The following is an 18,763-nucleotide window of genomic DNA, read 5'->3' as shown; positions in this document are numbered from 1 at the left end:
CAACCTCAGGAGACTAAAACTCAGTTATTGTCTTCTGCTGTCTATTTTAGGTCAAAGGAATGTTTAGTGACTATCACACTTAGAATTTTGAGAAAAAGTATCTATTCTAAGATAGTCTAAATTGTAAAATCTGAGTGTTTACACAATATTGTATTGTCATTCCTTTACAAGACGCTTCACAAACTGGCTTTTGTGCCTCTAGTTGTTAAGCTGTTGACAGTTTATCTAACATTGACCTTGTTCAGGTCATTGATTAGTATTACAGAAACTGAAGGTTACTTAAAAGGAAAAATTCTAATAGGAAGTGGAGTAAGTATAAATTCTTTTGAAAGAATTTATCAATAGTTTGTGAAAACTACAGATTACTCACCAATCGTAAAGTCAAAAATATATGATTAGAGATGTGTAAATTTTAATTTGGTAATTCTTTAATTTGGTAAGGCGTGTCCCTCCATCATATTTTATAGCTGAGAATGGAGAATTCTTTCTGACTTGATAGTTAAAATACCTAGCCTGGCACTAATTACTTAGGCTGTAATGTAGTCTCCCTGTTCAGATTAGCCATGGTCATTGTGAGAATAAAGTAATTTTTAACAACAATGTGAAAAAGATTAAGAAGGGATGATAATTTATTTGTCAGAAAATGATATGTCTGAAATTGAGCAGAAATGCTTGCTCTCTGACTTGTATTAATTTGATATGGAAAGCTTCTCTCTAGTACTGGGATGGGAAAATACTCAGTTTGCATTAAATTTTGTTAATTCTAAACTATAATGGAAATATGTTTAAGACTTTATGTAAAATAAAGTACTTGAGACAGTTGTAAAATGAGAACTGTCAAATATTATTTCAGAATTTTATTCAGATTTCCAGGTTTTTTTTATATCATGTATATATTTTGAAACTTAAAATAATGTTAAAATAGGTAATTGAATATGATATTCAGAAAAGCTGGACTATAATACTTGAACGTGACAGAAATTTTGTTCTCTCATTTCTTAATTCCTGTGATAACCTGTCTCTCTCTTGCTGTCTCTCCCCTTTCCTCCTCATCTGGAAAAAGCAAGACAGGCTTTAACTGGTCAGCCAAAGTCAATCAGATTTTGTCAGCCTAGATCTCAAGAGTTGAGTTTCTTAAATGTCTCGTGAAAGTAAGTGTAAAGATAGAAAAGAGAGGCCACGTTACCGCATTCAGGGAAAAGCTGAAGCATAAACTCAGTCCTTACTAGGTGTGGAGGATCTAAACCACGTGTCTAAGTAAGTTTGATTCAAGTTACTCAGTATCCAGAATCAGAATGGTTTGGGTTGGAATGAGCCTTTAAAGATCATCTAGTCCAACCCCCCCTACTGTGGACAGGGACATCTTTCACCAGATCAGGTTGCTCAAAGCCCTGTCTAGCCTGACCTTGAACACTTCAAGTAGGTCATCCACAACTTCTCTGGACAAGCTGTTCCACCCTCATAGTAAAAAATGTTTTCCTTATGTCCATTCTAAATCTCCCCTCTTTCAGTTTAAAACCATTGCCCCTTGTTCTGTCAGTACAGGCCCTCATAAAAAATCTGTCCCCATAGGCCACTATAAGGTCTCCCCAGAGCCTTTTCCTCTCCGGGCTGAACAACCCTACAGCTCTCAACCTTTCTTCATAGCAGAGGTCTTCCATCCCTCTGATTTTCATGGCCCTTCTATGGATCCACTTTTAACAAGTCCATGTCTGTCTTATACTGGGGACCCCAGAGCTGAACACAGCACTCCAGGTGGGATCTCACAAGAGTGGAGTGGAGGGGGAGAATCACCTCCCTCAACCTTCTGGCTATGGTTCTTTTTATGCAGCTCAGGATATGGTTGGCTTTCTGGACTGCAAGCTCTGGCTCATGTCCAATTTTTCATCCACCAGTATCCCTAAGTCCTCCTCTGCCGGGCTGCTCTCAATCCCTTCATCCCCCAATCTGAATTGATACTGGGGATTGCACTGACCCAGGTGTAGGACCTTGCACTTGGCCTTGTTGAACTTCATGAGTTTCACATGGACCCACTCCTCCAGTCTGTCAAGGTCCCTCTGGATGGCATCCCTCAAGCAAAGCAATTGCACCACTCAGCTTGGTGTCATCTGCAGGTTTGCTGAGGGTGCGCTCAATCCCACTGTCTGTTTCATTGATGAAGATAATAAATAGTATTGGTCCCAGTATGGACCTTAGAGGGACAGCACTCATTACTGGTTTCCACTTGGACATTGAGCCATTGACTGTAACTCTTTGGACATGGCCATCCAGCCATTTCCTTATCCATCTAATAGTCCAGTCATCAAATCCGTATCTCTCCAATTTAGCAGTAAGGATGTTGTGTGGGACCGTGTCAAAGGCCTTACAGAAGTCTAGGTAGGTGACAACTATAGCACTTCTGTTGAACTTCCAATATCCATTGCTTTGCTATATTGGATACTCAAAACTTTCAAGGAAAAATATGATCACCTTAACCAAACCCTCTCCATCCTGCCTCTCTTGACTGGTGTTGATGGTGTCTTTGCAGACCAAAGACTACTAGGAACGTGTGTTTGCTGTCCCTCTCCATTCTCCATACACTTTGTAAAAGAAAAGATTATGGGATAAAATAGATGGGAGACCTGCTGAATTAGAATAAATTAATTTCTTGTTTGGTCACTTTCTCACTTTTTTTCCCCTGATTTTCCTCCCCATCCACCCTTTCATAATTCCCCTTTCCAGTGGAACTTTATGTCAACTCTGTCAAAAAATTGTTTGTTCCCTGAACATTCAGGTAGTTCTACTCCATGTCTCAAAAAAGACAAATCAAGAGAGTCAGTTTTCACAGATCTTTGAAACATGGGGTTTGTGGGGCTGACTGGGATCGTGGCATTGACTTGGGGACAGTGTTCATCACATGTTGTGATGTGGAGTACCAGCAGGAGAAGGATGAAGTAGATATTTGAGTTGAATGCTGTTCTTCAACAGTTAAGAGAATATGGGCTGCATAATAGTTGGACTTGTGGCTCTTGATTTGAAGTATTTTGGTCACAATATTAGACTTTTATCATATGTTCTGTTCTCTGATTATGTGATGAAACAGTAACCTCTGGGCCCTTTGCAGGATGTTTCTACCTACTGATATCTATGCTTACGAGATTCTGAGTAATACAAACATGTTACTGACAAAGATTGAATACTCTTGTATTACCTACTTTCTCAAAATGAGCATTGAAATCAGAGAAGTAAGGTGACTTTAGGTGTAGGGTTTTGGCAGCTCTATAGCAACTGATTATAATGGGTTTCTTTTCAATGATGTTGCAATTGACTCAGTAAAGATCAGAATATACAGTTGTACCTGGGTGGTGATGCAAAGAAAGCTTCTAAAAACTATGATACTCTGTTGTGTGGACATAGTTATCAACTGTAAGGTCATCTTTCAATTTTGTTTGGCCACAAAACACATGCTGCCCACATGAAATGCTGCACACAGTGTATAGTTTAGATAGTTATATTAGGTGATGTCTGTTTTGAGTGTGTTGGTCATCTTGTGGTGGGGTTGAAACAAAACAGTAGATTTTTGCTTAGATCCTTTAGTTTTACTTTCCACTGAAAGGAAACAACTAGGATTTGAGCTTTGTTTTCTCTTGCTGAGAAGCTGGAGAGAGGAGGCCTACACAAATGCCAGATTGGCATGTGGTTGATGGTCAGACGAGTCCAAAAATGCCTTTTTTTGAACTGGCTGCTTTTGGGTTAGAGGGCAAAATGCTTATGTGTGTGGTGCTTGCATCTTCTACCCCTTACTTACCGAGATTGATTTGGGATTGTGGTATAAGTCTTAAGATGGTTTGTCTATTTTAGGATATGATTTAGAGTGTAAGCTTCAGGTAAGACTGGTGTATGCTTTCTGTAAAGAGGGTTAAATGTTAATTCTGGCACTGATAAATTATGTTCTGCTCAAATTTTTTTAAGTTACTCCAGAGATTTATGTTTTTATGAGGACAGATTTTGGATAATAAAATGCTTTGCTGTCCTGAGGCAAGGCAAATATTGAAACTAAAAAAATCCCCCAAACCCAAGCCTGAAGATAGCAACTATTTAGTGGTAGGATTTATGAAACTTCTGGCCAGATGAATTTCATAAATTCAGTGTTTTATAACAGAGACACTTTTTTTCTATTCCACAAACGGAAATCACTGCAAAACAGTAGGATTATATTGTCTTCTAGTGATGCAAAATATAGTCAGTCTTTATGCAAACTAACATAGATTGGGGTTTTTTTAATCAAAGTGGGTTTTTTTAGCTGATAGTGAAAGTAATAAAATCTCATCTTTCCCATAAAGCTGGGTCAAATGTGTTTCAATCAACGGATTAGTTGTGAAGTCTTTGATGAAAGAGTGTCTCTTCCTGCATTAAAAAGTACTTTTCTAAAAGTCACCTTTAAATTTGGAATAATTCCTGTTACTCTTCAATATGACACTGAATAGGTGTACTATATATGTGGAGTAAGCAGTATGTAATGACTGCTTTCTACATTGGGTGTTTTTTTCACTGTTTAATATTATTTATGTATGGATACATATTATCACAACTTATCGTTTTTTCCTCTTTATAGGTCCTGCTGGGGACTTGCATCTGGCCTCAATGTGAAATTAAGGTAGAAAAACACATCTACATATGTGTTTGCTAGTAGGATTTAGTTTATTCACTGGTCATGCCTGAAGAGTGATGTTCGTCTCTAGACGGCTAACTGCCAGGAAATATAAATGATTGTCCTAGAAGTCAAGCCTCTCTCCTATTTACTGGAGTGAAAATCACCTCCAGATATCGACGGAATATCAACTACAGAAAATGCTTCACGTTATAAGGATGCCAACCACCTAGATTCATGCGCCCTATCTGTACAGTTGTTGTGGATGGTTTGCCATCTGAAAGCTCCTCAAGCTCTTATCCAGGCCCTGTATCTGTTTCTGAAATGTCTCTGCTACATGCTTTGGGTCCAGTGCAGACCTGGCTGGGACAAGAGCTAGAGAAGTGTGGCATTGATGCCATGATTTATACTCGGTATGTCCTCAGTCTTCTGCTGCATGATAGCTATGACTACGACCTGCAGGAACAGGTATTTACATATTTTAGATGTTGTCCAGTGAAAGTGAGTTTTTGTATCAGTTATGTTTTGTGTATTATGGGTATGGCTCAGACTGGGGGGCGGTTGTCTTTCAATGTGTGGGTGGAAGGGAGGTATAAACAACAGGGGGAATCAAATTTGATGGGTGGACTGAGATTAATGTAGTTAGTTTGCTGTAGGAGCAATTACATTAAACAAAATTTTCACACTGCTACCATTGATATCAGAATTATTAACACTGGAATGTTCTGTATCAGAAATGCAGACCTTCAGTACTCATGATTATAAGGTTAATTTAATACTGGAACCATTAGTAAACTAATGTAATTCTTGTAAACTGTGTGTCAAATTGGCCTACTTCACAGTAGTTTGTAGACTCCCCATCACTTCTCATGGATTTCATCTTGTGTTATTTTCAGTAAAGAATAAAAAAACCCACCACTTTTTTTTTTTAGTATTCAAGTATTTGAAATACATTATTGCACATACATTATTCATCTCTTCTAAAAGAATGTTAGTGCTGAATCCTGATAAAAGGGTTGCAAAAGAGTAGTGGAACAGTGAGTCGCTATACATGGCTGTAATTCAGAAAGGGCAGGGAAAGAAAGGTGAAGCTACGTACAACTCTGTTTTCATGTGTCTTTATTGCTATAGATTTTACATGTCCCTAGAACATAGTTTTCAGTTCTGATTTCACCTCTTTTTTTTCTTTTTAATTTTCTAAATTTTAATTTCTCTGTATCATCAGCCTATATCAAAATACTTCTAATAGTGGAGTTTTCTGGATGTAGGACTCGGGGAAGTTCTGGTGTTTTCAAGAAAGGATGAGGATGCTGTTGATCATAGACTTCATCCTATAAGGTGGTTTCTGACTACAGTGGGAAGGAAGGAAAGCAAATACCTCTTATTCAGTGGCTTAATTGTTAGTTCTTTTTTGTTGCTGTTGTTTTGGTTACACTTCACACATTGCCACCTAACTGCTTCAGAACTTTCATTGTTTTCTAGCTTACTGTTTTAAAAATCCAGCAAGAGCAAGGCAGGGTATTGTGGAATAGATGTAAATGTAGCTGAAGCATAAAAAAATTCATGTCAGATGCTGCCAGTTTCTGAACTCTTAGCAACCATTACTGTGCATAAAAGCCTTCATGCTTCCATTGTCCAAACCAGAAAACTTTATGTGCAAAAGTAATTTTTGTTCAGAAGTTTATCTAGGAAGCAGTGGAAGTCACTAGAAACAACTAATAATAATAATCATCATTAAAAAAACCACTGCTGTAAGCACTCTTTAGAATGTACCTTAACAGTGAACTTGTAGGTCTTGATCAGACATGAATAGTTGTATTTTAGAAGGGGACAGAATAAAGTTTTAAAACCTGTTTGAAAGGAGGGTGTAGGGTGAGGACAGAAAAAAGAAACCAAGTGAAACCACACCAGAATATGAGGAGCTTTATAGATAGCCCTGTGGCCTTAGGGAAAAAATGAAGACTTAATTTCTTTTCAGTCCGTTTTAGAGTATAGTCATACTGTGAATTCACTACTGTTTTCTTTTTATCAGGCTTTGCATGAAGCAGGGTAACTATGTTATGAAAACCTCATTCAGTTTATTTCTCGTTTAGATACCTTAACTGGGTGCTTTGTGGGTTGATAGCTGAGCATTAAGGAATGTGTCTGTTCTTTTTCCAAGTTGATTATCTGAACCTAATGAGCCAAAGAGAGAAGAATACCACATGCTGATAGTGTAGCCAAAACCTGTGTTGCTGAGCGGGTGCTGTAGTACAAACGTACAGGATGTCTTCTGAAGGACATCAAGATTTGAAGAAGCTGGAAGTTTCTTTTCCACCTCCTCCAGTTTGATCCTGCTTATAACATACTTTTATCGCATTTGTTTCCTCTACTTCAAATAACTGTTTTCTAAGTTTTGAGACCTAATATCAATTTAGTTTTGGGATGATATTCTATAATCGTGATTGGATGCATATGTTGTGAAACATACTGCTACCTAATTCCTTTCTCAAATAGACTTTAGAGACTGCAAATACATACGGAGAATTGAGGAAATCTTAAACCACATGTTCTTGTTCATTTATTTATTTATTTATTTCTTATTGCCTACTGGTTATTTTTATGACCTGATATTTTAAAATTAATTTTGGTTTAGTTAAGTCATTCAGAAACAAGAAAATCTGTACTCTAAAGCATATGTTTGCAAATAAGCAGTTTCAATCCAATTTTGCTGATGGGTACAGCATTAAGACAAAGGGGAAAAACAAATACTAGTGGTGTTTACAAATAGAAATCAGGGAAGAGTGCAGCAATTAAACATTTAAATGAGAAATAATTTAGGAGGAAAATACTGAGAGCTGCTGAGCTCCTTTAATTCGGATTAATTACCATGGAAGAGGTGGCTGTTGACATCTCAGGAATTTTTTCTCCCATACGATTCCTTTGGTTCTTGAGGAAAGATGACAGAATTTCCAGGGAAAGAACTGTTCTCAATAGTGGGTTTATTCCAATGATTTCTCCCCAACTTGGAGGATAGCCACAAAGAGGATGGGAGGCTCTCTCTTCACAAGGAGCCACATGGAGAGGACAAGGGACAACAGGTGAAGCTTTGTCTTGTTATAAGAAAGAAATTCCTTTTTTATTTTTCTTTTTTTAGGAGTGAGAACAATCCTCCTCAGGAATGTGATGAGTCCCCATTGCTGGAGGTTTTCAAAATGCAGTAGGACAGGGTGCTAGATAATCTTATCTAGGCTCCCTTTCCCTTGAAAGGGTGGACCAGATCGTCTTTTGCGGTCCCTTCCAACCTGGGCTGTTCTAGAACTCTGTTTCTCTGGAAGTGTTTAGCCATTACTTCTTCCCCAAAATACAGCAATGACTGTTTTGAACTGGTTAAGAAGGAATGTGTGGTCTCTGAACACCCAGAACAGGATTACACATATGAACAATCCATTGCAATGCACTTTTTTTGCAGGTGGGGAAGAGGGCAAATTTATGAAGTCTTAATCTTATGGTTACTGTATAAATCATCTTCATTAGAAATATTGCAAACTGAAGTTAAGATGGCCATTAAGATCTTTCTACCTCAGAATGTTGATGACATCATTAGCACTGTTTTAGTTGCTTCAGGGAGCCTCCTTCCATGCTTTCTTTATAGTGTTCTGATGTCATCAACTGTAGCAGGCAAATGGAACTCTGAAGTCCTGGACTGAGGTTCTGTCAGGTAAGTACAGAAAGACTTGAAATAAAAAATTATTGAAAAATTATTGAAAAAACATCCCCAACCTTACTAGGCATACCCAGCTATTGAAAATATTAGTGCCGTGTTACCAGACACTTCTGTTTACGTTTAAAATAAATATTTCAAAAGAATATGGGAGTCTTGATTGACTAGGTCCTGAGGGTTGTTTTCGAGAAGAGGCAGGATGTTCCCTTCTGGTGTGTTAGTAATACGTAATATGTGGTTTCTGGTCTTGATTCTGCTGCAGACTTCTGTGGCTTTGGTCACTTGACCTCTCTTCCTCCAGTATTATCTGTCTCTGTATGGTGAGGTAGTTTGATATGTGGATAGAAGATAAAATGTGTTTAAGGTTCTGGTGTGGGGGGTTGGTTTTGGTTTGTTTGTGTTTTTTTTCATTTTTTTGTTTGTTTTGGGATTTTTGTGCATAAGGCTGGTTTTTGGGAGTCTTTTCTGGTTTTGTTTGTTTTTTGTTTTTATTATTACTGTTAATTCCATGCCTTGCCCAATTAGAGTGGTCTCTGTTGGGTATCATTATATGAACTTAGGCTTAATATTGCGAGATGATAGATCAGTAAGTCATGAGTTTTTGGAGAGTTGATAGGGGCTTTTTGCAAGACTTGTGTGGGGGGCTGTGGCTGGAGGCGCAGTAAGGAAAACACACGTGAAAGTAAAACCCTAATATGCTGCAATCAAATTTTACTGGAATATTTGCAGTCTATTCTGATTCATTGGCTTAAACTGAAATCAAAATATTGGGAAAATTGATAAGCAGGTTTGTTTTGCCCAGCTGTGTTTCAAGGTACTAGAGAGCTTTCAAGAAAGGAATTTTGTTTATGGTAAATTGCACTGTGGTTCCAAGATCTTCCAGAGCTGCTATGATTATACATATGTTATATGTACCTATTAAGAATTATCGTAACACCTCCTGAATATACACACTTCAAATGTTTTTTAAAAAATACTCAAGTACTGAATTTAATCATTGGTGTTTATAGCACAATTCTTATTCAAGCCTTGCTACTACTTGCTACTCTTGGAAATGAGTCTAAAAGCTGAAGATGTAGAAGTTCTTAAGCAGTCCTTCATTCTTAGTGTATGCACATTTTTCTTTCTTCTTTTTTTTTTTATTTCCCTCTCTCCCCTCCCCTTGCTTTTTGCGACAATTATATTGCTGGTGGGAGGGTGTAAGAGGGCCGAAGGGAAGACGCTCTTTAGGATTTTCCCCCAGCGTTGACTGATGGAGGAGAGAATACAAAGAGAATATGAACTGGGTTTGCATATTTTCCTTAATTACTGTGACACAGGATGTTCACAGAAGTAGTTTGGGGGTTTTGTGGCTAATTAACTTAGGTCTGTCATATCAAAAGACGAGTAAGGACTTCAGTGGTAGATTTGCCTCCCCTTCCCCCGATGTTTCTTGCTTACAAACTTTCTAGAGAACATGATTCTCAAATTGATTTACATATAAATTAGGTGTCTACATGGTCAAAATTACTAAAGGAATCTGTTGAACCATGTTATATAACACATTATATTCATTATTTAGGTGTGTTGGGGTTTTTGGTTGGTTGGTTGTTTTGTTTTTTAAGATTTGAGTCCTATCAATGGTCTCTGTTCAGAATGTTTGGAAACCACTGGTATTTTGTTCTGAGGTAGATGACCTTTTAGATGCTTTTGGTCTGTTAAGGAAAACCTCATAAAATTGGTATGGATTTAAAGACTGTTATGGTAACTAAAGTGCAGAATGTTTCTGTTAAGTGTATATGCTTTCATCATTTACATTTTATAACTGATTTTTCTTATTTTAGAATAAAGGATAAATTAAGGAGAAAACCCCATGAAATTACTGACAAATCTTTAACTTTTGGGGACCCACAGAACTGCTGTTCTGAACATTGTGAGACAGCCTTTAGACTTCAAAATAGATTGATTTTTTAATCAGAATGTCTTCCTCTTAGTTTCCTAATGTTAAACCAACTAGGTGCTTTTAAGATTTCTGATTGTTATTTAAGTGCTAGTTAAAAGTATATTTGTAGATACATGTGTTCTCAAACCAGTTTGTGATACAGTAAATATTGCATTAATATAGTATAATCTGTGCGAAGCAGAAGGCATTGCCTTAAAATATATTTTGTGTGAAACATTTTTTCATTGATCTTTATTTGTACAGTATTAAAACCAGTGTTCTGTGTTGTATCTTTTATATACTATTTGTGAGCATAGCTGTTTCTGAATATAACAAGTTCATGGTTTTTTGCCTGCAGACTATTCTCCCTTTTGAAGGGATAGAGCCTTTATTTAAAAAAAAAAACAAACCACAAAATACCCAAAACCCCCCCCTCCAAACCTACCAGTTAGACACTCTGCAAGATAAAGGCTTTGTTTGTGAGCCTTTGGTCATGCAGCATGAAGGTCTAAATGCATTTGTTATGCATACTTTCCATATCAAGTGTCTTCTGTTGCTTTTGATCTACTTCTTTCAACTTGTTTTTGGAAGTTTACCTTTTTTTTGACTCTCAGAAGAAAAAATCCTAAAAGAGTTTTTTCTAAAAGATAATATTTTCCTGACTCTCAGAGTTAAGTAGCTGTTGTACTGCAAACTGTTATTCTGTGGCCAGCATGAGATTTTTCCTTTTGATTTTTCAGTTTATATGAGGGAGGGTTTCATTCTGGAAGATTGATTTGCAGACTGATTTGAAATAGTTCCATTCAGGTAATCTTTTATGTGGAGAAATAGAAAAAGTCTTCAGAATGATAGCTGCACTTCTGCTGACTCTCTGCTCATAGTTTTTATTCTTGCTTTTTCATCATTAGCACATACATATTTAAAGTCCAAAATGTAGTTTTTTATACTAAGAACAGAGGGGTGGAAAAGAGACCGCCGCCTACATATGATAAATTTTAGGTCTTTACTTGGTTGTTTTATCTCCACAAATGCTTTTGGCCTATCACACTTTGAACTGGGGTGGGGATATCATTGGCAGCTCTTCTGCATTTGGCTAGTGTGTGCTGGTGACACGGGACACTTTTTGTTGACATCACATGTGATGCACTTGCTAGGTTCCAAGATCCAGTCAAATGTGGGGCATTTATTATCCGTGCCATGCCATGTTAACCCAGTAGAGGGACCTGATGTCTAGATTTATTTTCTAGTAATAGATATTTTGTTTTTCACAGGTATATTTTAGGGAGAAGAGGATGTGATTTGTTATGTGTGTTCTGAAGTGAAAATCTCATCCATAACCTAAAGATAGGAGGAGAAATGAGGATTTGGTCCTCTGTACTACACTAACCCTGTATTAAATGTTAATCTGGCTGACATGCCTATTTAACAAAAGATGATGATGCAGATTCTAGTGTAATTACAACTGCTCTTTTATCATCCCTAAGAAATAACTGTGGGTCATTCAAACCCTTTTTTTAATGCTTTAAAATATGCAGAGTATAGTTCAGTTACACTGTGGTAATGTTGTGTGACTGCTGCACACAAGTGTCATTAAGTTTCAAAGATCACCAGCAACACGTAAATTTCTTGAGTGCAAGACATTTTCAGTTTAGTTTGTATTTGTGTTTCTGCTTATTAAGTTGTGCAATATTCCTGTAAGAACAATTTTTAAATTTTTCTGTCCTTTTTTAATCATTACCCAAACTAAGTATGTAAAATTCAAGTTGTGGAAATGTGTGTATGAAGAAAAGAGTAGTTACATGGGAAAGGGAACTGTGAGACCAAGACTTCTGCCTAACTTTTTTATATGATTAATTTGAAGTCCTTAGAGTATTCAAATGTGTACATGTATGCAGGGTTGGGAATAAAATCCCTCTTTTTTTCTCATACGTAAACATGTAAACCAAAGAAAAAGCAGATTTTTCATATTTAGAAAACAGTGCTATATCCTCAAGTTAATATGCCCCATAAACATTACGTACTAATAGAAAATAGTTTAACTTCTGTAAAATCTCAGGCAACTAAGTTAAAAAGTTCACAGAGGAAAACTTAGCTGTGCTCCCCCTCCACCCCTTTCAGGAGTGGCTAGCTGAGGACTATATAACTCACACTGTCATATTTAAACTTTGGAAAGTAACTTGGGGAGAAAAACTGGGGAGATGTGGAGTCCTCTTCAGTTAAGCAGTGGAAAATGACTGAAATGACTTTACTGTAAAGGCACGTGCCTCAGGAAACTCCCAGATGTTCTCTCTGAACTGCTGCATGTGCAGCAGAGTAGGGCCTCTTGTTTTCAGTCTTAGAGCAGACTTGTGATTTCCCCCAGTGCAATGGGCTCTGTCCTGTGAAAGCGTCTGTAGTTCAGCTACAACTGCAGGTCCTGCAGTGGTTTCAGTTGGGTTCCTTTTCAAGTGCTGTCCATACAAGAGCTTCCAGCCAAAGCTCATGTAACAGTTCTGACCAATGCAACTCAAGTTCTTGCTTGTGCAGTGTCTCTGGGACTTACTATTTTCTTCTTTTTTTAAAAAAATTTATTAATCTTTATTTGGCATTTGACTTGTTAATTATGAGATAACTGTTATGTTCTGTATTTCTGTCTTGGTTAGACATGGGGTAGATTTTGCAATATGATGGACTATGCATTTGTGTTCTTTATGCTCTTTTAGGGGCAGGATTTGCGGTGGCAGGGATTGGAGCTCAGCAGCTAGGGTCTCAGGGTTATTGTATTTGTGCAAACTGAACAGGTTTTGGGGTAGTCAGCTTCAGCTGATATGTTACTGGAAAACAAAAACATTTGTTCTCAAGGACTGTGATTATCTGATAAATTTTTCTTTCAAACTTTCTGCCTTTGTACCAGTGTGAGCGATCATGTTGAAATGCTGATTCCTTTGCAAACATGTCTGTTCCAATATGTGAAACATCCATTTCAGGACATCAAACTTACGTAGGGTCTGTGGTGCCTATCTTATGTACTATCCTATTGAAGTAGGCATGTCTATGTAATAAAGTTAAAATGCTATCATTAGCTTCTGCTCTGAGTAACCAAAGCTATCTTTTAAAACAGTACTACATTACCTTTTGTGACTTTCTAAATAGCACCTAATGCTTAGTTATGGTGTATCTCTCACAGTCATGCCGAAAGAATAACAGAATCACTTTTTTGTTACAACTACTACTGTATTCCCACAAAGGCTTACATAATGCAAACCAGAGATACAGGCTCAAGTGCAAAGCGGGTTAGTCCTCCTAACAGTCGGGATTTATTTGCAGCTATCTCTCTGCTGGTATAATTGTATTGTTTCAAATTCTGGGGCTAGCTGAGATACCTCCATAGTGTTCTTTGTACAGTAGACCATTGCGTGACGGTACACTCCCCACATATCTCCAAGCATAGGGGTGCACTGCCTATATTCTTTGAAGGCAGATGGTTACAGTGGTCTGTGATGCTTGCTGTGCAACTTTATCCCTAAGTCCAAGAGAGCTACTGTAAATGCTGTGAAATAACTTCTCCAGTCATAATGTGACTCTTTCAGGTATCTGGACTCTGTTGTGGCAGTGTCTGGTGAGTTCTTGGCTTTGTTTTCTGCCGTGTAGGTAAGATGTGCAAGTACAATGATGTCTTAATAGCTATAACCTTGCTAAATTTTCTTCTTTTCTGTTTTTACTGTAATGGGAAAACTCTAAAGGCAGCCTGCTCAACAAACATAGGATTTCAACAGATGCTGCATTTGCATGTTCTCTCGGTCTTGGGAGTGGGTGTGATCAAATTTCTTTTGCTTGGTTTCAGACTAGAGTAACTTCTAATTAGTGAACAACACATAGACTGCACTTTCAAGTTGGTAGGATTATAAGCAAGAGTTCATAATTGACAGAAACTCGCATTACAGGATTTTGTGCTCAGATTGATTGGTTTTGATAGGTAGAGTTCTTCCCTGCCTGCAGATAGTGGAATCATCAGTCCTGAATGCCTTGAGGACCTTGAAGTTGTAGCAGTGCGTGATGTGGTCTGATATATTATCAACTGTTCCGTTACAGTCCATCAGCATAGGATTGTGATGTTTCAGTTACAGCAGCTGGGAAAGAGGTGACTGTAGTGGTTACATGGTTCTCAGGCTTTTCACAAAAAGTCTGAGATGAATTCTTTCTCTGGTAATATCCGGATTTGGAGTAATTATCTAACATTAAAGAATGTTTTTCAGTCTTTTCCATTCTGTGGTAGCATGGCTTTTGATACGGAGAAAACTTGTGCTGCTCTCTCAAAGTGTACTTGTCTGTTGATCCTCTTGTGTGTCTTCTGGAGAATATAAGATGACCTTGTGACACTGTTCTTGTGTTTTCTTCTGAATTGTCTTGCATATGTATTATCTCATTATCTTTGTCTCAGTCTGAGGCAGCCTGTGAGGAACGTCTGAGCCGATCTTGGCCCATTATAAACCTTTTTCATTAATTATAATGAGATGCAATGTCTCTTAAAAATTTTTGCAAAAGCCATTATGAAAAGGTGTATATCCCTGTGGCTGTAAGTGGTCTGTGAGAGTTTTTTCTGGAATTTCAGTTTAGGGGAAGTATTTTTTTTCAGGGAAGATCACCCAAGGTATTTATACAGTCTGCTTCTTGAATAATCTTAAAGGTGAAATGCACGTGTGATCTGTTGCAGTTTTCTCCAAATTCTCCATTATGAGATCCTTCTAGAGGTAGTGAGGACTTACTCCATTTTGCATATAATTTATGGCTGTTTTCTTCCATTGCTTGCCTATCCAAACATCTCAAGAATTGATTTTTGGAGTTCTTTAAATAATTTTTGGAGAAGCTTTCTTGCAGTGCGCAATGGTTCACACCTGTACACGAGCATTGCATTTAATTAAACACCAATGCTGTAAAAACTGTTGTTGCAAGAAGAGACCAGGACTGCTGGACTACCTGGGGTTTTGTTATGTCAGATTATATAGTCTTTGTTTTTGTTTATTCACTACAAACCTTGGTAGTTGTCACTAATTTAAGATATAATGATGATAGACTTTAGCAGGGAAATTTTGTGGACTGGGTGTTGATGTTCAGGAATTATGTTGCCTGTGTTTGTGGAGAGAGAGAATGTGAATGCCTTTGGGGAATGCTGCTGGCTTGAGCTGAGACTGTTTTGTCTCGGCAGAGTAAAGATCTGCAAATCTGTAGTTCTATCTGAACATTTTGGGGTTTGTGGTGTCTTGTACAATCCATGACCACAGTATAGCAGTTGGTTTGGGTGGTCTGTCTTTTCCTGGTTTTGAGCTTCTTTCTAAGGAGTGATGACATAGGCACTGATCACTTACTGTGTTCATGTGAGCATTCATTCTGTGTTTCCCTTTGGCCTGTCCAGTAGTTTGATGATCTATTTTAATTTTATTTGAGCATCTTTATAAAAGTTTTGTAAGAAGGGTTTATCCCTCAGCTTGTTAGAGGAGTTTGCAGACTAATGTCCCAGTTTGGAACAAGCAGACAAAACTTAATCTTTATGTACTGCACTGGACAGGAACTGGCCAGTCATTCAGTAGACATACAACTCCAAACTGCTTATGGCAAAAATACCAATGAACTGTTCCACTGAGTCTTTGGCAAATGTTTACCCCTTTTAAAAAAACTATATTTTTTTTTTTCACACTTCCTTGGAGATACCTCTTAATCTGTTGGCTGAGAATTATAAGAAGGAAAAATTGTGCACATATGTTACTCAACAATCTTGCAGGACTCTGCCTGTATACCTTAACAATTTGGGAAATTATTTTTTCACATTAGATGATCTTGTCTGGATGTTTAGGTTACTCCTTGAGTTGAATTCTTAAAGGGAGAGACTGTGTGTGTGATTATTTTTTATTTGAGAAATTATGATATTGAATGCTTTTTTTTTTTTTTTTTTGTACTAGAACTTGCTTGTTGAAGCAGCACATTTTGTCAGGCCAGCAATAACTTCTATGAGAGCAAGAAATGCAAAGCTGGTAATATGCTTGAGTAGTGACTGGTTTGTGCTGAAATTAAAATGCTCAAAGAAGAGGAGTTCTTCAAAATTCTCCGATTCAGAATTTTTTTTAACTCAGTATTTTATTCTCTCCTCTAAGAGAATGGAAATTCTTGCCCTAAAGTCTCTCATGTATAATTTGAAATAGAAATGTTGGCCACATAGTTAATTAGATAATTAAGACTGTTCAATACATTATCTGAAAACTTGATATACATTATATTTTTTCATCATCTTAGTGTGTATCTAATTCAATCTGTAGTGCATTTATACAGGGACAGTCTTAGGGAATCAGTTTCCCTGAACTTACTTTAAGAAAAAAAAATCTGATCTTTTTAAAACATGTTTTTCTGCTGATTTGATTTCCCCATTTGGGGAGTTTGTTGATCAGGTTATTAAATCTGATTACTTTCCTGTGTGTTCTGCTGATAAGGCAAAATTTAAGCCTGTTTACTTACCTGAATAGAAAGTGGGACCTTGAGTCATCTAGTTTCTGCATCAGTACACTTGACTTCAGCTTTTAAGAAATATGGGTCGTTCCTGCAAGATTCTTGAAGTATGTTTTAACATTGATTTGCTGTTTATGTAGACTATGAGCTTCAAAACTATTTTCAGTGTTATCACAAGGTGTCATGTTTGTTCTCCTACTCACAGTATATACTTCTCTGCTACCTTTCTAATAAATTAAGGTAAGAAAAACCACTACCAAACTTGCTTTTCTTTTGATTCTCCAATATCTTGGTAGTGGGAAGGGAAGTGGTGGAATTGCTGCTTTTGTGTAGTTGAGCAGGAGAAACAGTTTAGAAATCTCTTTATAAAATTTGTACCTGTATATGAATTTAGGATTGAATTATGCACTCCAGGATTTCTTGAGGTAGCATTAGCATAAAGAATACAGATACTTCACCAACTTTTTTTTATCCACATTTATGATTCTTAAGTTATTCTTGTGTTATGGTTTGAGCCCAGAGAGAAACTGAGTACCAGGCAGCCACTTGCTCACCCCTTCTCTCTCAGAGATGGAAGGTGAAGATAAAGCAAAAGGCTCAGGAATCAAGATAAGGACAGGGAGGGATGACTTGCCCATTATGGTCATGGGCAAAAGACAGACTCCTTAGGGGAAGAAAAAGAACATCAGTTTAATTCAAACACTAACACCACCACCACTTAATGGAGTAGGACAGTGAGAAGTATAACCACCTCTTAAAAACATTTCCCCCCCACCCCTCCCTTCTTCCCGGCTCACTTTTGCTCCCGATTTCTCTACCTCCTCCCCACCAGTGGTGCAGTGGGTGGGGGGTTGCAGTCAGTCTCATGCTCCTTCATCCTCAGGGGGAGGACTCCTTGTGCTCCAGCGTGGGGTCCTTCTCAAGGGAGACAGTCCTCCACGAACTTTCTCTGACATGACTCATTCCCATGGGCTGCAAACTCTTCTGAGGCTGCTCCAGCATGGGTCCCTCCTGCATGTTGCAGTCCTCCCAGTGCTGAACTGCTCCAGCATGAGCTTCCCTCAGAGTCCCGGCCTTCTTCAGGCACAGCCACCTGCTCCAGCGTGGGGTCTTCCACAGGCTGCAGGGGGGCATCTGCTCCACCGGTGGCCTCCATGGGCTGCAGGGGCACAGCCTGCCCTCTCACCACAGGCTGCAGGGGGGGTCTCTGCTCCAGTGTACCTCCCCCCCTCCTCCTCCTTTCTCCCACTGACCTCGGTGTTTGCAGAGGTGTTTCCTTCACAACTGCTCCTCACAACTCCAACTCCTCCTACCAGATTCCCCTTCTTACATACGTTACTGCAGAGGTGCAGCCACCATCACTAATTGGTTTGGCTTTGGCCAGGGGTGGGTCTGACTGGGAGCCAGGGAGCTTTGAGAAGCTTCTTACAGGGGGCCACTGCTGTAGCCCCCCTTCCTCGCTACCAAAACCCCACCACACACACAAACCCAGCTCAGTCGTCATGAAACTTCGTGCTTTCAGTGACTTTACAATTAAAAATCTCTTAATATAGAATTATCTAGTTACTTAGTAGGTAGGTACAGTAGGACTCTGAAGAATAGATGTTTAAATAGCAGTTGAGACATTCAAACTTGAATTTTTTTCGCTATCCAGATGGCCTCAGCTTGCTGTTGATATTTATTTAATATCAATATAAAAATTTAAGTAGTGGTAGTGTGTTTTAAATAGAATCTTGTGAGCCAAATCTCAGTTTTAATTCTGTGTGTATGCATGCTTTTTAGATCTATAAGTTTGGGGTGGCGTTGCTTTCATGAAATATTCAGTGACCACTAAATAGAATTGTGAAAATTCAAAGTTATGGTAGAGCTCTTGCATTAAAATGAGCATTATCATATAATCTCTAGTTCTGTTAGGAAACAAAGGTAGACAAAGGCATCTAGTAGCTGAAGAGTACAGAAGTCCTTAGTGATTCTTTCCATGTGAAGTAACTAGTTTACTTGCCTTCATGCATACAGAATGTTTTGTTGAACT

General features: G+C 38.1%; 1 protein-coding gene across 6 annotated transcripts in view; it reads left to right on the top strand.

Moving 5' to 3' along the window:
- KIAA0232 (KIAA0232 ortholog) overlaps positions 1 to 18,763 on the top strand; it is a 67,636-nt gene that overhangs the window by 14,280 nt on the left and 34,593 nt on the right. For 3 of the 6 annotated variants that reach the window (XM_074822053.1, XM_074822051.1, XM_074822052.1), the window contains exon 2: positions 4,595 to 5,098. The exons of 1 other annotated variant lie outside the window; for it this stretch is intronic. In XM_074822053.1, the coding sequence (XP_074678154.1) occupies positions 4,868 to 5,098 (231 nt within the window). In that variant the 5' untranslated portion in view covers positions 4,595 to 4,867. Of the gene's footprint in view, positions 1 to 4,594; positions 5,099 to 8,264; positions 8,331 to 18,763 lie in introns of those variants that run through there. 2 more of the 6 variants (XM_074822054.1, XM_074822055.1) reach the window with 2 other exon arrangements.

This window comes from Strix aluco, chromosome 4 (assembly GCF_031877795.1).
Source record: "Strix aluco isolate bStrAlu1 chromosome 4, bStrAlu1.hap1, whole genome shotgun sequence".
Taxonomy (NCBI): domain Eukaryota; kingdom Metazoa; phylum Chordata; class Aves; order Strigiformes; family Strigidae; genus Strix; species Strix aluco.
This window is presented reverse-complemented; position numbering and strand designations above follow the sequence as displayed.